At 43.5% G+C, this 25,907-nt stretch overlaps 1 protein-coding gene across 1 annotated transcript in view; it reads right to left on the bottom strand.

Annotated features, from left to right (window-relative positions):
- The window catches only part of PKDCC (protein kinase domain containing, cytoplasmic), a 73,107-nt gene that overhangs the window by 35,857 nt on the left and 11,343 nt on the right, over positions 1-25,907 (bottom strand). The window contains exons 2-3 of the mRNA XM_084828913.1: positions 2,875-2,997; positions 1,790-2,061 (exon numbers count right to left, since the gene is read on the bottom strand). Coding sequence (XP_084685039.1) covers positions 1,790-2,061; positions 2,875-2,997 — 395 coding nt within the window. The remainder of the gene's footprint in view (positions 1-1,789; positions 2,062-2,874; positions 2,998-25,907) is intronic.

Here is a 25,907-nt window from a genome sequence, read left to right as displayed (position 1 = left end):
CTCAAGAAGCGTCTCCTAACGTTCAGTTGAAATCTACTCACCTGTAACTTAAGCCGATTTACAGAGCAATCCTATGGCCCTTAGAGAGCGGCTGAGGGGCCATCGGATTTTATTAATTAATTAATTAATTACATTTATATCCCACCTTTTTTGCTCTTTAAGGAACCTGAGGCAGTGTACATAATCCTCCTCCTCTCCATTTTATCCAGATCCTCTCCTCGGAGGCCAGAGACAGAGTTCCCACATCAAAGGAGGAGATGTGATTGTAGAGGTCAGAGCCCTCTATCCTATCAGTGTCTATCCTGTAGGATTGTGCTCTAAACTTAGTTTTCTAGTCTGCCTTCTCCTGCATGAATTTACCTCAACATTAAAATAATCCCAGGCAGCCAATCTCTGAGTTCCCCCATTTTATGAAGGTGGGGAGAAGTGATTGGGAAAAGGGCCTTGTCTGTTGTGGTGCCCAAGCTGTGAAATACTGTTCCTAGGAAGCCTTGCCTGGCTCCAATTCTGTTGTCCTTCCAGGGCCAGGTGAAGACCTTTGTATTCACCTGGGCCTTTTCTTATCACCTTTCAGACTGATTTTAATCTGGAATCATATTTTTGTTATATATGAGAGTGCAGCAATGGTGCTGCTATTAAAACTATTTTTGTTCAGGTATTTAGAATGTTTTAATTATAAGTCAGTCTGAAAATCTTCGGATTAATAGAGCAGGATACAAATAACTGTAAAACCAAATCAATCAGATCAATGATCTCCAAGAATGACATGGTCCGTTCAAGGGAAAAGACAGAGATAATATTTTAAGCATGGTCTAGGTGGTTTGACAGTGCCAACACTGCCTTCAGAATGTATGCTTTTTTTTTTTCCTGTCGGGGGAAAACTTTGGAGAAAAAACAGCTTTGCAAGTTCTTGAACCAGAAAAAAAAGCCAGATGCGGGGAGCACCTATTGCCTGGCCTAGCATCATACATTCCTTAATGCAGTTCTTTCTCCCTCCCCAAATCCCCAAACTGGTTTTGTAGATGATTTTAACGGGGGCAGGGGGATTTTCTTTTTAAAGTGAAGGATGAACGATATATGGATACGCATATGTGCCTCTTTAAAATAAATGTTTTAAAAACTTGGACAGTGTATCTAATGCACAAAACGAGAAGCAAAACAGTGACACGTCATTAATCCAGCATTCAGCTTGCTGGTGTGGATGTTTGCAACAACACTAGCAAAGCTGGGTTCACACCAGTGGAGGCTGATAGCTCCAATTTTGGTGGGGCTGTGCTTCCATTTTGGGTTTTAGTCAGAACCATCCAGAACTCTAAAGTCGAAGGTGCTGAACCCCATCCCCAAAATCAGCTCAGCACCATGGATAGTTCCTTTAGAGGTCTGGCTGGTTCTGACTGAAACCCAGAATGGAATCACAGCCCCACCGAAACTGGAGCCACCAGCCTCCAATGCTTCACACCACAGATGAATAACCACCTGACAACGGCAACTGTTCTTAAAACATTATGCCTGGTATACAATTACAGAGTTGAAAGGGATCTTGGAGGTCATCTAGTCCAACCCCCTGCTCAATACAGGATTTTCAATGTAGATTCAACTGCAATATCCCTGACAGATGTTTGTCCAGCTTCTGTTTAAATACCACCAGTGAAGAAGAGCCCACCTCCTCCAGAGTCAGTCTATTCCACTGTCGTACTGTTAGGAACTTTCTCCCAGGTATATCTTTTCCATTTTCAGTGTATATCCAAAATTATTGTGATCGACAATTAATTTCCAGTTGCTTCAATACCTGTATGCATTGTAAAGGTTCCTCTTCTCATTCATACTTTGGCATTTGCCCTCAGCAGAACATGGAAGAGTGAAGTTTCTTGCTGGGAACTCCATGAAACAGTCCCGGTTGCTAGTGCAGGAACTCTCCTCAATGCTGGCGTCATCCAGATCTGTCACTTTGAGCTCTCCATCCACGATCACAAACTGCCGAGGTCGGAAATCCAAGAGAGTCACAGAGCCAAGGGGAGAGTGGGCCAGGTAATGCAGAAGCCGAACTAAGCTTAAGCATATCTGAAATAACAAAAGCCAAATTGTCACGCATGGCTTTTGTAACAGGGAAATCCTAATAGTGTCTGTTTATTGTTACGGACCATGGAAAATGACAACAGACCTTCAGCCTTCTTCATCATTAGAAACAGACTCAAAGGCTCAGAGTGCCAAGTGTGCGTGCAATTTTTCCCTGGTGTAGTACTAATTTGGCCCTCGTAGGTCCCGGAAGGGAAATGAAGGCTAACACTGTAGATGTACACTTTAATCTCTTATAAGCAGAGATAGGCAATGTGCCAATGTCACCCTGCAAGACTTATTTCAAAGCCCGCCTCAGTACTGGCTTTGTGGATGGCACAGGGCAAATGGCAACCACTTAACCTCACAACCCAGCCTTTTGCAGATTTACTCAGAAGCATTTCCTCCTGAGTTCAAACACACGAACTAATCCATGTCATGGAGCTATTTCAATGCGGTCATGGATCTATTTCAGTGCAGCCCCACAGTTACAAAAGACTGTGTGAGAGTCAAATGTTCTAGAATAGCTTTATGCCAGGAATACGCTTGTCCTGTATGCAACCAGGCTCAGTGTCCACATGCAGCATCCTCAGGCAGCTACCAGCGCCTCAGCACCCCAGCTGGGCCCACTGCTGCACCGACACTTGCCATGAGCCTTGGAGCCAACATTTAAATTTCCCACAATGCTCCATGGCCCACGGCCAGTTGTAGTTCGACACATCCAGAGGGCACCAGGTCGGGAAAGGCTGCATGACACATATTCCAAACATGCATAAAGACTAAAGCCTCTCAGGATTCTAAATTTCTGACTGCACTTACGCGAAATCTGTCCTCCCAGGAGGTCTGCAAAAGCTGTATCATCTCCAGCGGTGAACCTAGTTCTGTGATAGCGGTCAGCGTGTCAGAGATGTCATTGCTGTCTTGGTAACAATATCCATGAAGCTGCAAAGGCAGACAAGGGAAAGGAGTCATTTTAATACGTTCCTTACATGCGTGTTTTCCCCACCTCCACCACCACCAATGCCCTGACCTCGCCCCTCTAACACATATGGGAGATGCAGAGGCGTGATGGTACAGCTGTGTCAGTACTCTACCAATTCAGGCTGAGGGTGGAGGACTCTATGTTGAAATGCGACATCGCCCCGAAATCTCCCTGAATGTAGAAAACTAGCACGCATCAGGAAGAATGGGATGAGAATGAGTTTAAAACCTGTACTATTTATATGCAGGGAGGTTTTTACTGGGAGCGGAGCATAAGGTAAAAGGTAAAGGTGTCCCCAACCAGTCGTGTCCGACTCTAGGGTGCGGTGCTCATCCCAGTTTCTAAGCTGAAGAGCCAGCGCTGTCCGAAGACGCTTCCGTGGTCATGTGGCCGGCATGACTGAACACCGAGGTGCACGGAACGCTGTTACCTTTCCCGCCGAGGCGGTACCTATTTATCTACTTGCAATTTCTTGCTTTCGAACTGCTAGGTTGGCAGGAGCTGGGACTGAAGACAGGAGCTCACTCCGTCACGCGGCACTCGGGTCTCGAACTGCTGACCTGCCGACCTTCCAGTCTGCAGTTCAGCGTCTTAACCACTAAGCCACCACCAATACATAGACTGTGCTCACGCCAGGGTCTGTTTACACCTGGGGGAGCCTTTTCTACACACTGGGGTGCTATTAGCTGGGTGTGGGGAACACATTGTTGCCAATGGCAGGTCCCCCCACACACACCTTCAATACCAGCTTCAGAGGTGCAATCCTCTGATGCAGCTTGACCTGCGGACGTTCCGTGAGGGACATGCAGAGTTCCTTAACAGAAATTTGATGTGGAAAGGGTTCTCTGGATATAGCAGTTAGCAACTGCATGAATGGCTTTTTAAAAGTAAATAGCTGCTGTGCACCTCCCAGTACAGATCAGGACCCTGGTGTGGGGACAGGGGAGGGTACTGGAGTGAATGGAAGCTTTTTCCCTATGCAAATAGGAGCAGGGACTGCAATCCAGATCAGAGCCATGCTGGGAGGTGGGGTGGGGGGACAACAGAAGGTGAACCCCCTATCTCCACACTAGACTGTAGATCACTCCACCACCACCACTATTTACATTTAAAAAGCCATTCACACAATTGCTAATTTTATGAATAGCATCATGTCTAATTTGACCCACAGTAGGGTTGCTGGAGAACTTTTAAATCTCCCCAAGGAGCTCTGTGGCATACCTAGAATCCTGATCAATGATGTCAGGGAAAGGATGGACAGCAAGGCTGGGGAGAAAAGGGGCAGAAGAAGCTTCAGTTGCCTTTTCTGCCACATCAGGAGATTTAAAGGTCTAGAAATGCTCCCCAGCTTTGAATCTTGCAGCCCTATTCCAGAGATCTGTCACTGCCTGCGAAAGTGAAGATAAAAACTACCTTTCAAAAATGTATGGTTATAAGAAGTAATTACTCCTTTCTTGAAATAAGTGCCTTTGCACATCACAATACTACTTCAAAAAATGAACAGCAGACAAATGGGAATGTAAACAAAAACAACAAAAATCTGAAAACCAGCAATAGACCCTTTGGCATCAAATATATACTTGTGGAAGTTCTTTGCACCTTTAATTCCTGGGATAGAGAGTGGGGAAATTGAAGGGGGTATTCAGACAAGCTGGGGCCGCGGCGGCTTAGTGGTTAAGATGCTGAACTGCAGACTGGAAGGTTGGCAGGTCAGCAGTTCGAGACCCAAGTGCTGCATGACAGAGTGAACTCCCGTCTTCAGTCCCAGCTCCTGCCAACCTAGCAGTTCGAAAGCAAGAAATTGCAAGTAGATAAATAGGTACTGCTTCAGTGGGAAAGGTAACAGTGTTCCATGCACCTCGGTGTTCAGTCATGCCGGCCACATGACCACGGAAGCATCTTCGGACAGCGCTGGCTCTTCAGCTTAGAAATGGGGATGAGCACCGCACCCTAGAGTCGGACACGACTGGTTGGGGACACCTTTACCTTTTACCTTTTATTCAGACAAGCATCAGGAAAGAGGCAGAAGTCAACACTGGTGGTACATAGGTAGCCTTTCAATGGGGAGGAAATAAAAGTATGAGAGCCAGTGTGGTATAGTGGCTAGAGTGTTAGACTAGGAGTCAGGAGACCCAGGTTCTAGTCTCCACTCAGCCATGAAGCTCACTGGGCGACTTTGGGCCAGTCACAGACTCTCAGCCCAACCTACCTCACAGGGTTGTTGTTGTGAGGATAAAATGGAGAGGAGGATTATGTACACCGCCTTGAGTTCCTTGAGGAGGAAAAAAGGCGGGATATAAATGTAATAAATAAAATAAATAAAAGCATTAGCAGTGGGAACTGTGGGGAGGATTGTGTTTTGAGCCTGGGTAGTTTTGACAGCTTGGCAAGGAATGCCATGACAAAGAAAAAAAGTAGACCCAATTCAAGAAAACAAAAGGCTCAGATAATATTATATGGATCAGCTATTTGTCCCTGCAATTCCAGCAGGTTGTTATGACAGCAAATGCAACTGAGCAGTGTGAATGGGTCAAATTCTATGAAACTATGCAGCGCTTTCATTGCACATCAGATCTGTTGCAGTTACCCTAGGGCAAGCACAAAGGAATAACCTAATCTCCCTCTACTCACTTGCCCAGTATCCATTTAGTCCTTTAACAACCAGAGGGCCATGCAGGCCAAAGCGAAGTGGGTCAGAAGATTCCTTGCAAAAAGGAAGAGTCAATGGGACGGTTCTCACGTCACAATAAGGCATCCTGAAAATAAGCTACGGTGGATTGGTTGTTCACTCGCTAACCCACATTGGTCTCAACAGACATTCAAACACTCTACGGCCTGCCATGACTTGTTTCCCCCTTAATCCTCCCACGCACTCCCAGCACATAGCCCATAGGCCTTTGTGGGACAACCACAAATGCACTCATTAGCTGAGTAGGCTGCTGAGGTTATGTCACAAATGCACTCATTAGTGGAGTAGAATTGATTTTGTAGAAGTTTTTTTCACCTTTGGGGAGATTTGTGCTTTTTTTTTTTAAACTTTCAGGGAGATTTGCACAAATTCACTAAAGCCCATTAACTACTGGCCTTGGGGGAAGGAGAAAGTCAGAGAAATATGGGTATGTCTACGCTACACATTTAGACTAGATTCTAGACTAGTTCAATTGTCATGATTCTGCCCCCGCTCTCCATTTCAGGGATTATATTCTGGTGCAGGTTAAGGGAATTGTCAGAAATGTTTAACTTTTCCTCTCCAAACTACATTAACCAAGGTTCCCTAGGACAGGACAGAACAAATATGCCTACTGTGTATGTATGCCCTGAGAAAGACAGAAGGAGGAGGAGTAAGAGGGACATTATGTGTGTGTTAGAAAATCAGCAATTTCACATTTGAGTTCTTTAAGGTATCTAGGTTGGATACCATCTGGGCGCAGTGATTTATTAATTTTCAGTTGGTCAATATGGTTGAGAACTTCATCTTTTGTCACCACTATTTGCCTCAGTTCCTCAGACTCCCTTCCTGAAAACATCAGTTCAGGCAAAGGTATATCTTCTGTCCTATATCTTCTACAGTGAAGATGTACGGAAATAATTCATTCAGCTTCTCTGCAATCTCCTTATCATTCTTTAGTACTCCTTTAACTCCACTGTCATCCAATGGTCCAACTGCCTACCTACGTAGTTTCTTGCTTCTGATATATTTAAAGAATTCTTTATTGTTGGCCTTGAAGTTGTTAGAGATGTGCTCCTCAAAATATTTGTTTGTATCCCTTACTGTCTGCTTGAATCTCCTTTGTGGAAGTTTGTGCTCCCTTTTGTTTTCCTCACTTGGGCAAGATTTCCATTTTCTAAGGGAAGCCTTCTTTTCTCGAATAGCTTCCTTGACACTGCTCATTAACCATGCTGGTGACCTCTTGGACTTGGTGCTACCTTTCCTAACCTGTAGTATACATTCTAGCTGAGCTTCTATTATTGTGGTTTTGAGTAACTTCCAAGCATTTTGAAGGGATTTAACCCTCTTGACTCCGTCTTTCAACTTCCTTTTTACCAGTTCCCTCATTTTAGGGAAGTTTCCTCTTTTGAAGTCAAATGTGACTGTGTTGGACTTCCTGGGCAGTTTTCCACTGAAATATATATTAAATCTGATAGCACTGTGGTCACTGTTTCTAATTTCAACAACCTTTACATCTCGTACTAGGTCCTGGGCGACACCACTTAGAATTAAATCCAAGGTCACCTCCCCTCCAATCGGTTCCATGGCCAACTGTTCTAGGGCACAGTCGTTTAGGGTATTGAGAATGTAATCTCTTTGTCATGACTGGAACATGAATTTTCAGGTTAATGTGGGAGTAATTGAATTCCCCCATTATTGTAACACTTCCCCATTAGGAGGCCTTCCTGATTTCGCTTTCCATCCCAAGAGCATTCTGATCTGGGGGATGATAGTATATTCCTAGTACTAAATTAGTTGAGGAGCCCAGTATCGTCACCCGCACCGCTTCTGTGGAGGAGTCTGCCCCTTTTAGAGGTTCAAGTCTGCTCGACACTACACCCTTCGACACACTGCTCTAGTACGCCCTTCCTTGTCCTTCCTATACAGTTTATATCCAGAGATGACCGTATCCCACAGGCTCTCTCCGTTCCACCAGGTTTATGTAATGTCCACTATATCTAGGTTCTCCTTTAAAACCAGGCACTCCAACTCTCCCATTTTGGCTTGGAGGCTTCTGGCATTTGCATAGAAACACCTATACACAGTGTCCCTCCGCCGATGTCTCTGGTGTGTGCATGTTCTGCTATGGCAGTTAGGCTTCTTTGATGGGCTATAATATTTCATCATATGCTCATGGCCAATTTCCTTCCTATTTCATCGCTAGTCAACAATTCCTATTCCTTTAGATTTCTTTTGTGAGTAGGGTGAGAACTACAAACTACAGTGACAGAAGTAACCTTGTCAAATAACACTCCCAACACGCACAAAGCAAAGGTCAGACTGGATATAAAAGGTAAAACATTTTCAGAACCCAAAATAAAAGGACCTTATTAAGCAGTCATCAGTGGGTATGGATATACAAACAAGAAGCCCTCTTGGCCTAGTGTGATTTCCAAAACTGGATTTGTACAAAAGTACATGCCAAGACAAGGTCTTAGCAAAAGTGTTACTTTTCATTGCCCAGAAATGAGGAGGAGGTGAATGAAATGTTCCAAAAATTAAGACACTACGCCATTTTCTGTGTATAATGATGATGCAAGTCCCACATAATTAACATAAATGCATTTTTGCTAGAAGTCAAACTAGGATTGCACAGGAGGTCTTCTGCTCTATTAACTGATGCTGGCTTTATGGCTGGAATTCCCCTACTGGGTGCCACATCTATCTCTTCTCCAAACCCCACCTCAAAACCTACTACTTCTATGAAGCCTTTGGTTTAACCCCTTAGTTTTCTTCCACAATTGAAACAAAGCATAAGAAAGAGCATAACCACATTTGCTCTCATTAATTCCTTTTTACCACTTCGCATGGCAGACCGGCAAGCTGCTTCTGTTTTCTGAACACAACGTGCGAAGCTGGACTGATGGGTTGTTTAGGGGCTAACAACAAACAACAAATCTCTTACTGGGTGCCACATCTACTGCATTGTTTGTCCCTCAAACAATCCATCAGTCTAGGTTCGTACGTCACACTCACAGCCTCCGATCAGGCTGACCGGAGGTTATTTACAGAAAATGCAAGTGGCTCGCAGGTGACACACGTCCCTGCAATTGTGACATATGAACCAGGTCTCTGTCACACACACACACAGAGTTCACACATAACAAGAACCCACAGTATGGGCTGTTCCCTTATCCAGAGTTTACTCATGATTTGTCTGCCAGACAATCGTGCAAAGTGAGGGTTGTTTGTTCAATTCCTGGGTTATTTGAGTCCCTCCTCCTTTGCCCCTCCCTCCCTGTATCCCAGATGCCTCTGCAGCACTGAGTACCAAGTGGCATGTAGAGTGGCCATCTTTCTAAACCACTCTTGCTCGCTGCCTCTGTAGCCTGGCAAAACAACCTATTAAGAACCCATGGTTCCAGGTTCACACATAACGACAACCCATTTGCGAACCACCCAAAGAGCTTCGGCTATTGGGCGGTATAGAAATGAAATAAATAAATAAATGTTTAAACAACCTAGACTTCACAACCCATCAACAAACCATGAGTTCTCTTTCTGGGTTGTTCATGGTTAACAACCCACAGTTCTAGGTTTGCCTGTAATGACAACCCAAAGTTCAAAAAAACACACTCAACCCATACTGAGTTGTCGTTACATGTGAACCAGGCCACAGTCTAAATTTAGATTATGAGCCCTTGGGGCAAGATCTTGTCTTTTGCTTATGTTACTAGGACAGTCATAATTTCCACATACCTTCTCCTCTCCCTGTGGGAGGTATTGCAGATTGGGCCCAGGGGAAACAATGGGCAGAGGCAACCATAGTGAGGAGGAGGTGGACAAGCTCAGGAAAGTGGCCCCATTGAGGGCATCTGCCTAAGAGCTCTCCAGAAACTGCACCCAGCACAATGGGACAGCTTGCCAATTTGCTTCAGCATTCCATCCCTGGAGCTGACACAGCATCCTCAGTACAGGGTCATCACACCCTCATATTTCTTGTACAGCACATCTGGGCCTTGGTGAAATTAATCACAGACTCTTCTATAGGTCTAGCAGCATCTGAGAGTTGGGAAAATAATCTTCTCTGCAGGCTATGCTGTGCTCCTCCAAACACAGAATATGACCTGTGGTTAGCAGCCAGCTCACCTAAAGCACACTTCGCCAGGCCCTGCCTCCTGCTATCTAGCCAGTTACAACACTGATGTTGCAGCACCATCCAAGGTGTCTGTCCTTATCAATGGCAGTCAAGGTGGAGGAGCTGTGCAGGCAAGTAGAGAAGAGGGGAGGAAACCACCACCTGGAATCGTCCTATCTTTATTATATACAGCCTGCAGATTGCAAAGAGCAGGGTATAGGGAGATGCCAATAAAAAATTATTTATTATCCCACATCACATTTTCCAGCACTGAGCCATGCTGGCAGCTAAGTTATAAAATATACAATAAAATAAAATAATATATATATATTAGGAGAGGGTGGGGATGCCATTTAGGGAGTATGGGGAGGTGGCAGCAAGGGCGGTCCTACCATTAGGCAGAGTCAGGGAGCCACCTCAGGCAGCTGATTTTGAGTGACATGAAAGGACAATAAATTTTTTAAATTATCATCATCATCATATTATTATTATTACTGGCAGGTAGAAGTGCTTGTAAGATTTTCTGCCTCAGGTGGTAAAGCAACTTGATCAAACTTGGGTACTCTGCACCTCAGTTGGAGGCAGGGAGCATCTCCTATTCTGCCTCAGGCAACACAATACCTTAAGCTGGCTCTGGAGGGGGGAGCAGTGGCTCTGCTCTCATGGTTTAGATTTCTTTCTATCTTGCTTTCCTATGACAGACTCAAACTGAAAATGGCACAAGAAAATTAAATGAAATCTAACAATAAAACAAGCAGTGGTAGAGACAACACCATACAGCATCCTCATAAAAATCGTAGCAGCAGCAGCAGACTAAAAAATACATGACATGTGATTATTCCACAGAAGCTTTTATCTCTCTTGGAATTATGAAGCATTAAAAAACACACATAGCAAATATTCTTGAGGTGTTGCTTTTGGCAATATAATCTTAAGCAACTGGGCTTGCACAGGCCTAGAACTAGGCCACATCTTCACTTTCTCACATACACACGCACACACACAGGGATTTCCCCAAATAGAAATTCAAATGGTGCCCCTGAAAAGATGTTATCTTATCACCTATTATATTCTCTAGCTATGTTGTTTATTTGCTCAGTCGCTTCCGACTCTTCGTGACTTCATGGACCAACCCACGCCAGAGCTTCCTGTTGGCTGTCGCCACCCCTGGCTCCCCCAAGGTCGAGTCCGTCACCTCCAGAATATCATCCATCCATCTTGCCCTTGGTCAGCCCCTCTTCCTTTTGCCTTCCACTTTCCCTAGCATATCTCCAATAAAAACGTATCAGTTTTATAATATTTTAATTTGGCTTCCCCCAAAGAATTGTGGGAATTGTATTTTAGTCAGCATGTGAGGAATTTGGAGTTAGGCATCCCTGGCTCTCCTCACAGAACGGCCATTCTCAAGTGCGGCTGCGTGGTGTGGGGGAATTAAATGCCTATTAAACCAATTTAAGCCAGCTCTTTAGACAGACACACCCTTTACATCTTAGGCCTTTCTGTCCATAAAACTGTCTTTCACTGTAAGCTTCAGTAGTTTTGGTACTGAAATTAGTAGTGACCGGTCCCACAACTGGCCTTTGTGGCAAGGATTCCAAAGGAAAGTAGATAAGGTTGCAAATCATCTGCTCCCATTAAAGAAGCATCAGTTGAGAATGGAGCCTTTGGGAGTGATTTACATGACATGATTCAACAAATTACCCCAGATTATTTTTAGGAAGTGCCGCTCCAAAAGTGTCTAAGGAAGGTGGGGCCTTTTATCCAACACTGCCATGTATATTTTGTTCCGTGTGGGGTTGGGAAAAAAATCCCTTCCCTGATAACAGCAACATGAGTCAAATCCTCCCTGGCCACCCCGTGGTTTTCACTGTCCAGAAATGGTGTTCGGCCGCTTCAGAGCAGAGACGTATGGCTCGTCTAATAATGACAAGGATAGTTATGGCTGGTTTACAATTGTATCAGCTCCAGGCTTCCAGCAGCAGCAAGGTTCTTGCTAACAGATCCTTTCTTCACTCTTAAAAGCTCAGGATAACATCTGGGCCTTTGGGGAAGCGTTCTTGCAATAAAGAAGCACTTTGTGTAATTCATCTTTCCTCGCCAAGCCGCATCTGTCTGCTCCTTTGGTCCACCTCCTGTCTCCCCCACTTCCCCCTCAGTCCCCTGGGTGTGAAGGAGGGAACAGCAGATGGCCACCTTCAGTGAATCGCCAGAAGGTGGCACTGCTTTGACCACCCTCCATCAAGAACCAGTTTGTGATATATAAGCATCATCTTAAATATCTGTAGCAAGACAACCAGGCCCCTAGCCAGAAAAGTAGTAGTGGGGCCATCCTAACTCAATGCACAACAGCAGAAACATATGTACGTGTTGTTCAGTGGGATAACTTTACAGTTATTTATTATTATTTATTTATTGCATTTATACCCCGTCTTTTTTCCTCTTGCAAGGAACCCAAGGCAGCTTACATTATCCCCCTCCTCTCCATTTTATCCTCACAACAACAACAACCCTGTGAGGTGGGTTGGGCTGAGAGTCTGTGACTGGCCCAAAGTCACCCAGTGAGCTTCCATGGCCGAGTGGGGACTAGAACCCGGATCTCCCAGCTCCTAGTCCAACACTCTTGCCACTACACCACACTGGCTCTCTTGTTACTTGTTAAATGAGTGTGATCACATTATTCTCTGTTTTTATTATCTTTGTTTCCTGATTTTTCTCCAAGTAGACCATATGGCATTTCCCCATTTTATCCTCACTCCAACCCTGTGAGATTAGGTTGAGAGATATTGATTTCCACAAGGCCACTCAAAGATATTCATTGCAGAGCAAGGATTTGAACTGAGCTTGGTAGCCCCATCGAGAGCATCTGGATCAAAATTAATGGAGCAAAGAATAAAAGGAACCTGGTGGTCAGAGTCTACTACCGGCCACCCAACCAAGGAGAAGACGAGGATGAAACTTTTGAAAAGCAAACAGCCAATGTTTTAAGGAAGCATGATGTAGTAGTAATGGGGGACTTCAATTTCCCCGATATTTGTTGGGAGACAAATTCTGCAAAACATGGCCCCTCCAGGAAATTCCTGACTTGTGTGGCGGATAACTTCCTCCTACAGAAAGTAGAGGAAGGAACTAGAGGATCGGCTATCCTTGACTTGATCCTAACCAACAGAGATGACTTAGTGGATAAAGTAGCAGTTACAGGAACTCTGGGGGAAAGCGACCACGTTGTACTTGAGTTCTTGGTTCTAAGGGAAGCAAAAGCTGAGTGTAGTCAAACGTGTACTCTGGATTTTAGGAAAGGTGATTTTAATAAAATCAGAACAATGATCAGTAAGGTCCAATGGCAAGTGACGCTAACGAGAAAAGGAGTCCAAGATGGGTGGGAGCTTTTAAAAAAGGAAATTCTCAAGGCACAATCACAAACAATTCCAACAAGAAGAAAAGGTGGAAGACAACAGAAGAAGCCAATGTGGCTTCACAACAAGCTTAGGGATGACCTGAAAACAAAAAAGGACACATATAGGAAGTGGAAAGAAGGCCAAGTAACAAAGGAAGAGTACAGGCAGGTAGCACAGAATTTCAGGGATGGCGTCAGGAAGGCTAAAGCTGAGAATGAGCTGATGTTAGCAAGGGATGCTAAAAACAACAAAAAGGCTTTCTTCAGCTACGTGCATAGTAAAAGCCAGAGGAAAGAAATGGTGGTTCAGCTATTAAATAAGGATGGCAAAACGATAACAGATGACAAAGAAAAGGCAGAGGTGCTCAATTCCTACTTTGGCTCAGTCTTCTCCCAAAAGAGGGTCTATGACCCCCCTGGCAAAGGCGAAGTACAGGCTGAAGGGGCAGGGTTGCAGCTTGAGATCGACAGGCATATGGTCAAGGAACACCTAATGACTTTGAATGAGTTCAAATCGCCACAGCCAGATGAACTGCATCCTAGAGTAATAAAGGAACTGGCAGAAGAACTCTCAGAACCGCTGTCTATTCTCTTTGAGAAATCATGGAGGACGGGGGAAGTGCCAGATGACTGGAGGAGGGCTAACGTTGTCCCTATCTTCAAAAAGGGTAAAAAGGAGGAACCTGGGAACTACAGACCAGTCAGTCTGACATCAATCCCTGGGAAAATTCTGGAGCAGATGATAAAGCAATCCATCTGGAAGCACCTTGACAACAATGCCATGATTACTTGAAGCCAACATGGATTTGTCAAAAACAAGTCCTGCCAGACAAATCTGATCTCATTTTTTGATCAAGTAACCTCCCTTGTAGACCATGGGAATGCTGTAGACATCATATACCTCGACTTCAGCAAAGCTTTCGACAAAGTGCCCCATGATATCCTGATGAGCAAACTAGCTCAAAGTGGGCTAGATGAAACAACGATCCGGTGGATCCACAGTTGGCTACAGATTCGGACTCAAAGAGTGCTTATCAATGGGACCTTCTCAAACTGGGGAGAGGTAACGAGTGGGGTACCGCAGGGCTCAGTCCTGGGCCCAGTGCTCGTCAACATTTTTATTAATGACTTGGAGGAGGAGGTGCAGGGAATGCTGATCAAATTTGCAGATGACACAAAATTGGGAGGGATAGCTAATACTTTGGAAGACAAAGTGATCTGGATAGACTGGAGCGCTGAGCAGAAAACAACAGAATGACATTTAATAGGGATAAATGCCAAGTTCTGCACCTAGGAAAAAGAAACCAAATGCACATTTACAAGATGGGGGATACGTGGCTCAACCACACTACAAGCGAGAAGGATCTTGGAATTGTTGTTGATCACAAGCTGAATATGAGCCAACAATGTGATGTGGCTGCAAAAAAGGCCAGTGCTCTTTTGGGCTGCATTAATAGAAGCATAGCTTCCAAATCCCGGGAAGTACTAGTTCCCCTCTACTCAGCACTGGTTAGGCCTCATCTGGAGTACTGAGTACTTCTGGGCACCACACTTTAAGAAGGATGCAGACAAACTGGAGAGGGTTCAGAGGAGGGCAACAAAGATGAGCAGGGGACTGGAAACAAAGCCCTATGAAGAGAAACTGAAAGAACTGGGCATGTTTAGTCTTGAGAAGAGAAGACTGAGGGTAGATATGATAGCAGTCTTCAAGTACTTGAAAGGTTGTCACAGAGAGGAAGGCCAGGATCTCTTCTTGATCATCCCAGAGTGCAGGACACGGAAAAATGGGCTCAAGTTAGAGGAAGCCAGATTCCGGCTGAACATCAGGAAAAACTTCCTGACTGTAAGAGCAATACGACAATGGAACCAATTACCTAGGGAGGTGGTGGGCTCTCCCACACTGGAGGCCTTCAAGATGAGGCTGGACAGCCATCTGTCAGGGATGCTCTGACTTGGATTCCTGCATTGAGCAGGGTGTTGGACTCGATGGCCTTGTAGGCCCCTTCCAACCCTACTATTCTATGATTCTATGAGATGTCCCCGTTTGGGAACGCTGTCTGTGACATCACACAGCTATTACAAAAATAAAAACTGCTTTTAGGCTACACCAATATCTTTGAACTTGCTCAGCGAAAGAAGGGAAAGCATCAGATGCAGGATGAAAGAGGAGGAGGCCTCAAAAGCGGCCTGGAAGTCAATTTATTACCAAACACGTTACGCATTAAAACCCTTCCTCAGGGTGACTTTGATTCATTACTTCCAAGGAAAATCAAAACAGTATCATCGTGTATTCCACTCCTGAATTTGATGGTCTGGAAGACAGTTCTGATTTTCTTTTAAAGAACTAAATCAAAGGCAGCCTTGAGGACATGTTTTAACTTAAATGCGTTGGGCAAAAAGTTGCCTTCTGTACCCCTATCCTCCCTTTTCCTCCTCCTTTGCATTTGTTGTCTGGAACAGTGGAAGCCTGAAGAAAGCTTACTTTTCATTGGACAAAGTGCAATAGAAATATACCATTTCTTTCTTTAAAAATCTATCTATCTATCGTTACATTTATATCCCCAACCTACATGTTAAAAAAAAAATAGTATTATGTTTATACCCTACCTTTCCTCCAAAGAGGAACGGTGCGGTATAAACATATATACTCCCTGCCCTCTCCATTTTATCCTCATAACTGTCTGGTGAGGTAGGTCAGGCTGAAAGATGGTAACTGGCTGAAGGTCACCCAGTCAGTTTCATGGCTGAGTGGGGATTCAAACCTAGGTCTCTCTAGTCCAACACACCACAATCGAAGTTCCCAGTTGTGTGGGTTGGACTCCCACAGGATTGGACTCAATGGTCTTATAGGCCCCTTCCACCCCTCCTATTCTATGATTCAGCTGTAGTCCACTGCAAGGGATGCACAGTCCCTCTCCTTCACCACATGTTTAAACCCTACATAGGATGCCAAACCTATGAACAGGGAATTCTTCAAGGCATATAACATGGCAGACATACTGGTTTAAATCATCCCTTGTCCCTACGGAACCCTGGCAATTGTCATTCAAGGCAGGGGCATTGCTAGGTTCTTAAAAGAATCCAGTAACCCAAATTTGCATATATGAGTCTAAGTGCACCTCTAGTGTGTGTGTGTGTAGTGTGTGTGTGTGTGTGTGTGTGTGTGTGTGTGTATAGATGCAGCAGTTCATGTGGAAGGGGAGTTCTGCAATTTGGGGGAGGGAATGATTTGCTTTCCCTTCCCTTCACCCCTTCCCCAATAGTTTTTGAGTAAGTGTGTATGAAAATGCACAAGTCATTAGAGGTGTCCCCCCAGGCAAGAAACCTGCAAAGTTCCTGAAGGATATACATGCATGCTAATTTAGAATTACTCAAATGTATTTACATTTCATCAATGTTAGCAGCAGGGGAACATGGGTGGGAAGGTGCTATTGCACTCATGTCCTGCTTGTGGGTTTCCAATGGACATCTGGTTGGCCACAGTGTGAACAGAATGCTGGACTAGATGGACCTTGGTCTGATGCAGCACGGCTCTTCTTATTTTCTTAAATAGAGAGTGCCTCTGAGCATATGCAGAATGCTTTCTTTTCACCACTGAGCACTTGCATTCTTCCCCTACCAATTCTATTCCCCTCCATGCAATCACCCTTCCTCATCCTACCATCCTCCAGCAACTCTTCATAAAAACAGATGTCTTGTTTTGTGCAACGCTCCTCTACGTCCTCCATGTTATACAGAAGTTCTCATTGTATCTTCCTCCCCATAATTTCATCAGTCCCAGGAGTTCACCAGGATTCAGCCAATGAGTCCGTTTTCAAAACTAGGGTTAAGTTATGGAGAAGCTCTGAGCACATACTAAGTGCCTTTCCCTCACCACTGAAGCTCGAGTTCATGCAAAATTAAAACACCCACACACAAATGACAAAACATGCATAGGACTGAGCTGAAAGGATAGTCAATTCATTAGACAGAATTGGGTAGGCACTGTGTTAAGCATGTAGTACCATGCTCACAACTCAGGACATATTTCTGAGTAAACATGCAGAACATCAGGGTGCAAGAAAGGAAAGGTTCCTCCTGTGCGAGCACCAAGTCATTGCTGACTCCTAGAGGGACGCCGCTTTCGCTGGCGTTTTCATGGCAGACTATAGTGAGGTGGTTTGCCATTGCCTTCCCCAGTCGTGACTGCCTTTCCCCCAGCAAGCTGGGTACTCATTTTACCAACCTCGGAAGGATGGAAGGCTGAGTTGACCTGAGCCGGCTACCCAAAACCCAGCTTCCGCTGGGATCGAACTCAGGTCATGGGGAGAGTTTCAGTTGCAATACTGCCGCCTACCACTCTGCACCACACGAGGCTCTATATCAGGGTGCAAACCTCCCTGCAAAAGTAACTTGTGCTGGAATCCTATGCACACTTTCCTGAGGGTAAGCCTCATTAAACATGATGGGGCTTCTGAGTAGGCATACATAGGCTTGTATAAATGAGCAGTATTTATCTCCCCTCCACTTAAAAAACAAACCCCAAACTCCTATTTTTATTAAAGCTTTCTGTTCAGAGGAACATAGGAAGCTGACTTATACTGAGTCAGACCCTGGGTCCATCTAGCCCAGTACTGTTGACACTGACTGGCAGCAGCGGCTTTCCAGGGTTTCAGGCCAGATTCTTTCCTAGCCCTACCTGGAGATGCTGGGGATTGAACCTGGTACCTTCTGCATGCCAAGCATGTGTTCTGTCACTGAACTACAGCCCTTCCTATAACTGGATAATGGCAACTGACAAACAAAACTGCCACAGATTTGTTTGTGAACCCACTTTTCTCAAAGACTTGAGTAAGAAGGAGAAAAACCAACCCTCTTGTCTGTTTGTATAAAGTCAAATACAGTTCAGAACTTCGCTTGCCCACCAAAGAGAATTCTCTTTTAAGAATTCCCCAAGATATGCTCTGGGTGGAATAAAGAAGAGAAAGAAAGAAAGGGATAGGGGAGGGAAGAAGAAAAGAAGAATGGTGATTGGAAATGCACGTGTGTGGGGCGGGTAGAGAAAATTCCCTAAGCCAAGTGGCTCCTTTCAGAGAGGAAGTGCTTCAGAGGAATTTAGGATGCTGTGGAGGGTTTGTAAGGATTGCATGTACTTAAATTAACTTTATGAGGTGAGGTGGTAGAGGGCTTTTTCTAGCTTTTTTAAAACTGTGGAACCTGTTTAAAAGCCTCAGCTGTTCCTCGATCAAGATGCCACATAGTCCTAACCCTCCTTTTGGAATAATTTGAATCCTACAGCTATTTAGGAGAAATTAATGTGGAGGGGGAGAAAGAAGTTTGTGAAGGCTGATTGGATCCTTTGCTATACTGAAGCTATTAAACTTCTGCTACTAAAGTCAAAGGTTCCAGTTTGGGGCAGTAAAATCAAATGCTGTGTAAAATACTAGTATTTCACATGGAGCTCTTTCTTCCCTTCCATCTCCCTCTTCAAAATGTCATGGGAAGCAGGCTCCCAACAGTGTGCATGTAAGAGCAGAAAAGTAGGGGGAAAGAGGTTTTTTGCACCTCAAAAAAACCGTACACCAGAGATTATGGATAGTGACCTCACCTTAAACACCTTCTGATTAGGATCTCTAATCCCCTGTATGGCTTGACAGTTTTTTACTTTTTGTTTTAGTCTTTGAGAAAAGGAAACTTTATGCATGGCTAGCAGAAAAGCCGCTGGACCTAACTGTCTGAAATTTGGCAGGCTCAGTCAGCTCCATGGGGGCTGTCAGATCCCCAAATGACATGCACTTATGTGGAAGAAGGGAAAAAAATAGCTCTTTGCTTTGACAGATTTTCTTGAAAATAGCAAATTTTACCTGTGATAAGCACAAAAGCCACTGGATCAAACTGCCTGAAATTTGGCAAGTTCAATCAGCTCTATGGGGGCTACCAGGTCTCCAAATTTCATGTATTTATAATACAAACTAAAAACGTTATGGCCATTTCTGTTTTCCAATGCAAGTCAATGGGAAAATGTAAAAAAAAAAAAATGGCAATTAGAACAGCTCAAAAGATCCAGGGCACAGTTCAAAAAAAGATCCCGTGCCCAGGAGGTCTTCTTATAACGATGCCCTTGGTTCAGGGAGTGGCCTGAGCGGGGGTGTTCCCACATAGGTGCAGAGAGAGAAAAATTATAAATAATGAATCAAATGGCAATGAAATGTAAAAAAAAAAAGACTAACCTTTCAATTACAGTCTATATGTATGCAAACGAAGCACAGCAAACATTCACAACAGCAGTCTGAATAACTGGTGATAACACAATCACCCCAGCATTGCTAAGTTAATTAACACTGTAGTGGGATAGGAAATAATCGTCTATTCACACCCAAGTTGATAGAATCAAAATTCTTGAAAAGTTCTAATTAGCAGTTTCATGGAGTCTCCTTTTAAAGTTTCTTTGCTGAAGCACTGCAACTTTCAGGTGGCAGTGAATTGTCCTGGGAGGCTGAAATGCTCTACCAATGGTTTCTGAATTTAGCTGTTTTCGATGTCAAATCTGTCTCCACATCAGACCTCATGGCAGACTATGATTTCCACAAACCAGGAAGTGGAGGAAGGAAATCAACACACATAAAGGGAAGAGGATGCGGAAGACACAAATTAATCTGGATATTACCAAAAACGTCCAGTGCCATTTTTGAGATACTGAAAGGCAACTGAGTTTATGACATTTTAAGTTAACTTTGAAAACTTAGAATTTAACAAAAGCTACCTCATTGTTAGAAGTACAACCCATCTTTAATATTATCTCTTCCATGCCCTATTACAAAAACACACCAGAACCAATATAGGCTCAAGACATGCCTTTAACTCACAGGCCCATTGATTACCATACCAATTAATCAACTAAAGCATTAGTTGGTTCATCTATGGATTAAGCCAATTAAAGCTTGCAGCCCTAATTTGTATAAACATAATGCATTTATACATGTGTTTATTTGTCCAAAAGTAGCTCAACCCTGTTCGGTCAAAAAAATACTTGACCCTATGTGTGTTTAATCAGAGGTAAGTCTCTCTCATGTAAGCCTTACTCCCAAGTCTTGATAGGACTAATACCTTACAGCCAAACTATACATAACATTACAGCTGCAGCTAGCAGCTACATCTTTTTTGCCTTTTCTTCCCACAGTTAGGGGGAGGTCTGGTTTTTATTGGGACCCCTCTACATGGGGAGGGGAAGTTTAATACTTCCCTCCCCAGCCCAGATTTTACTAGTAATCCTCCCTCACCCACATGGCTATAGGGCTTAGAAAAAAAGTCCCCATTGGGGCCAATAGAGACTTCTATTCTAAGCCCCATAGCCACACATGGGAGCAGATTATCAGTAACATCAGACCTAGGGAGGGAAGTATTAAACCTCGTCTTGAGCCGCCCCTGCCCCCGTGCCTAAGAAAAGGTAAAAGACATGGAACTGCAGTCTATGTCTTTAGCATAACATGTAACTTGGCTGTTATGTTCTCTCATTCTCAGAGTCCAATACAATAATTCTCTTTATCAACAGCAGATAAGATAATGCAAAACCAGTCATTCCAGTAAATTTCCAGTTCGCTACATCCGGTCGTTAAATCTGGAGTAGTCCCAGTGACTTGATGACTGTACTTTCACTAAGAGCTCAAATTCTGATCTACAGTTTTTAACCAAATGTTAAAAACAGTTTTTAAAATACAAGCCAAGTTCTAGTTTGACATATTTATAACGTTGCCCCAATCAGGCTAAATAGCTTGGCATAACATCATGAATATATCCATATAAAGCTAAAACTGTACTATAAACGTTCATCAATAAATCCTTTGTCACTGTAGGATTTTTAAATACTGTTTTATACCAATATTTATTTATCAAATGCCCAATAAAAGCTAGACACTGTACAATGATTTTGGGGAAAAATAAAGGCAGTGGCTTGCCCTCATACATGCCATCTTAAATAAATATATACACACACACACATATTTACCAGAGACGTCTATACAAACAATTTATGAACCCATATTTTAAATTAGATTGTTTTTAAAAATTGATAGTTTTTTAGAATCTGAATCCTAAATATGTTTACTCAGAAGTAAAGCCACCAAGTTCAACTTACTTCCTAGCAAATGTGTTTAGCCTTGGACTATTAGGCTGCAATCTTATTTATGTTTACTCAGAAGTAAATCCGAGTTGAATAGGACTCCCAAATTAGTGTTCATAGGATGGTAGCCTTAGGAGGTTTATTTATGCGTTCTTTCATTCAATTTATTAATCACCCTATAACAATTGTTCTCAGGTTAACATACAGGATATAATAAAAATTGTTCAAAGGTTCAAAAAAATTGGCACAGTTAAACAATCAAATCAAAACATAGCAGAGACTAAAATCCTAACAAACATTAAACAATGCAGAGATCTTTTTTTAAAAAAATCTGTAGAGTTAAAACCAACTTAACACACACCAGGGCAATAAAAATATACAAAGGTTAAAAGGCCTGTGAGAGGCCTTTGCCTAGCCCCAGAAATCTGTTGACAGTCTCAGGGCTCAGGTAGGAACATATAAGAAGAGACAGTCCTTCAGATACTGGGGTCCCAAGCCACGAAGGGTTTTACAAGTTAAAACTAGCACTCTGAATTGGGCCTGGAAATGAACAAGGAGACAGTGAAGAGGACAGAATCCTGGCATAATATGATCATAACATCCTGTTCCAGTCTGTTCTAAACCTCCGGATGACCACACGTAGTGGTTTCATGTAGATGTTACATGAAACATCTACATGAAACATCTACATCTCCTGCGCTATTTAAGACAGAATGTGGGACCCTGAAATAGAAGTGCCACAGGGCTGAGCAGAAATCCCCCAGCACCACTTTCTGGAAGCAGTCATCCAAGTGTGAGCAGAAACACTGAAGTCGGACTGGCTCTCCAAAGGGATACCATGGTCAATGGTATCAAAGGCCATTGAGAGGACCAGGAGAGCCAACAGAGCCATTCTCCCCATTCTCCCTCCCCACACTGGTCATCCCATAGGGTGCCCAAGGTAGTTTCATTGCAAGACCCAGGCCTACATCCCAACTGAAATAGAACTGGAAAATCAGCTTCATCCAAGAGTGCCTGAATTCGATCAGCCACCACGCACTCAAGCACCTTATCTGTCACGATGGAAAATGTTATTTCTCCTTTGGCTATATGTATTCCATATTAATACATTTTGTGCTCCAGTAACATGGAAAGGAGCAGAGAGGAGGGAGTATGCTCTATTATATCTAGTTCTCAGATACTGTTAAGTTGAGCTACAACCTTGAGCACAGTATGGCTGCTCAACAGTGTAATCCTGTGTTTACTCAGAAGTAAGTTCAGTAGGGCTACTTCCCAGGTAAGTGTGTGCAGGACTACAGCCCCAATCTCGCTGATTTCAACATTTCAAAAATTGGTTTCCAGTCTATGCCCACTATCTTTTCACTCTTAGTCATACATGTGATGAAGTAGGGCCTATTACCACAATAAACTAGTTGAGAGCTAATAAGAGAATGGGGTTATTACAGGCATGCTTATCTGCGTAAATCACACTGAGCAGGATCCAGCTACTGCTAAATCTTTTAAGTGCTTTTGATTTCACTTAAGCATTACACATGAGCTCAGATCTCTCCCAATGAAATCAATGGAACTAACAGTGCAATTGTTTGCATGTTGACTCAGAAACTGCCCCACTGCATTTAATGGGGCTTACTCCTAGATATGCCTGTATAGCATTGCATCCTTTTAAAAGTGTCTAACTATGCCTGCATTGATCCCTGTGTCTGTGTGGGCGTGTGTATGCATGTGTATTGATAGATTAAAAAGCTAGACATTTATCCTATTTATTAGCTGCTTTTCTACCAAATTGTACCCAAAGGCGCTTACAACACAAAACACCACACCAAGAAAAAAACACATAAAAATAGAAATGATCTCAGCTTAAAATCACTGTTTCAATAAAAACAGCAGCAAAATTCCAGATGTATTGCATACATCTCGACAGTGTGGAGTTGTCAAATCCAGTTCCTAAGTACAGATGAGTAGAAGCCATTTTATCAAAATGCAAGGAAGAACCCTCTGATAAAATCTTTTCCCCGCTGATGAAAAGTCAAAAGGGGGATGGCTGGGCAGATCCCCACATGGATAGAGTTCCACCAGGTGAGTAGTACCATAATAGAAATATACCATGTTTCCAAGTCCCTTCTCAGTTTCAGTTGTCTCCTTCCTTCTAGTTGGCTCCAACAACATGAGAACAATCGCTTAAGACAAGCTATTTACACACAAGGCTTATAATTATATTTGATTACAGTAAATCAAACATTGCCATTGTCTCTTTACAATCAGAACCATTGTTTGAAATTAAGAGCTAAGGTATTACAGTTACCAAGGAAAGGATTTCTGTCTTCTTTCCCAGACCGGGGGGGGGGGGGGGGCAATCTACAAATATGCCTGTTTGTCTCCAGAGCTGTACGAAAAGGCAGGACTCAGAGGTGATTTTTTTTTCCTTCCCTACTCCCAAAAGAAAAGCAACCATACTGCAGGGAGAGAAAAGAGATGGACAGGCCATCAGCTACTGTGTTTGACAGAGAGCAACTGCAAAGCAATTAGTGGGGCTGCTAAATCTTCAGATACAATAAATCAGTGACCCACATCCCTCCCTTTCTCAAATGGCTCTCATTATTGAATCAACTTTAATGAGGGACTCTCCTCCACTACTTCTCTGCATTCCAGACCAAGCGACGGTTTCCATTTTGATCTGCACCTGCACATCACAATGGCTAGCACAAAAAAGCCCACTTGATACGGGATGGGGAGGATGTGAAATTCGCAAACAACTTGAAATGCCCTGTAAGGCAAAGGCGCCTAGACCGTGGTCAAAGTCAGGGAAAGACAGCTCCTCTCTTTTTTTAAATAGAAGCTTTATGCAGCATATCAGCAAGACCAGGCTGTTAGCAGCTAAACTCTCCCCACACCCCACCCTGCTTAATGTCACTCCATCTCTTTTTGGATATTTCTTCCGAAGTGCCAAATAAGCGCTTGATGTGGCACATCTGCACTCTCCACAACGGATGTATCAACATGTGGCACAAAAAAATTTGGGATTTTTAAGAGGGCTCTTTTCAAAAGGCATTCTGTGTACATATTAAGGCACAATCCTGTACATGTTTAGATGGGGGTGAAAAGGCCTACAAATCCCAGCATGCCCCAGCCAGGATGGATGGATGGGGCATGCTGGGAGTTGTAGTAGGCCTTTTTTCTGTCTAAACATGCATAGGATTGCACCCTTAGAGCATTATCATCCAATTAAAGTAATCTAACTTGATCAATCCATTCAAATTTGGTCTATGATGTTTGCGTATAAATAAAACAGCTGTTCAGAAGAATTTGTGTATCCATGCATTCTATATATTTCTTGCCAAATGCTTTAAAAAAAACCCACACGCAGGGGGGAAAGCACACTTTATTTTTAGAACATTAACGAGCTACCATTACCTTAAAAAAAAAAAAAAAGAACAGACTGCCACAACACTTAGCAGGCAGTCCACAACCTGAATGTAAAACAAATTACTTTGTATATATTTGCAGAGTGCAATGTCCTTATTTCGAGCTATCCTTCCCTGATACTGTTGTCATTTCCAGCTTGCACCTAACACGTGCTCCCTACCCAATGCTCTTTTGAGGGCAAAGAAGGAGAGCTCATAGCAAATGGCAAAGTAACTACTTGGATTAAGAAAGTTAAAAATCAGTTGCCTTGATTAATGAGGGCCACCTCTGAAATTTAGCATAAGCTTTGTGTCAGCTAAGCATTCATTAACACGTACTGCACACCGAAAATTTGGAAAGGATGCAATTAAAAATTCAAAAACAATCTAAGCTGACTGTGACAAGAGACAGGATAAAAACAGGGAAGGGCTGAGACAGCGAAACAACAAGGTTGTTATCTTACAGGCCACACTTCAAGCTGTCAGCTGGAAGAGACTTACAAGGAAAAATGCCCATCTCTGGGGTCAAATCTGTACCCAAGGGAAGACCCACTTCCACTGAAAGTAAGACTCGTGAGCATACTCAATTTGAAAAGTCCAGGATGGCATATCTCCTAAGGGTAGGTAGCCAACAGGGCAAAAGTCAGTGTGTTAGATGTAGTGCTTGGAATAAAAATAATATTGTGATACTTCGCAGGCAATATCTGCCTGTTGATACAAGGCGTTCTTCCTAGGGCTGCCATACACAGGCCGTTGCATATTTATAGGGTTGTCACACCAAGTCCCTAGTAAGATCTGAAACAGATGAGCATGTTGCTGGGCTGTACCATTTAAAGCTCCATGCAGAGGAAGGGACGGGGTGTTTGAATGCTCCCTCACATAAAATACTCTCATGCAGCACATCAGGGGAAAGACTAGCTTAGAACCTTCCCCCTGACAAGCTCATTTTGTATGTGCTTGTTTAGGGGAGTATTGTATATGGGGAAGCACTGAAGTATTTGATTCCCAATGTGCAGTGTGAAATGGTGCAGCCAGGAAACAGATAGGATCCCTCAGTGCTGTGTCTGCTTACCATTCTCCACTATATGTAGAATAAAGTGGTAGGCTTCTCAACTGTACCACTTCAAATTGCAGATGTGGGCTCCTTTTTTTAATGTCATATCATGCAAATAAATACACTCCTTGCATA

Source organism: Heloderma suspectum, chromosome 1 (genome assembly GCF_057233095.1).
Source record: "Heloderma suspectum isolate Gila_16-S chromosome 1, 16-S_ref, whole genome shotgun sequence".
Taxonomy (NCBI): domain Eukaryota; kingdom Metazoa; phylum Chordata; class Lepidosauria; order Squamata; family Helodermatidae; genus Heloderma; species Heloderma suspectum.
The sequence above is the reverse complement of the archived record's forward strand: the minus strand, read 5'-3'. Positions and strand labels throughout refer to the sequence as shown.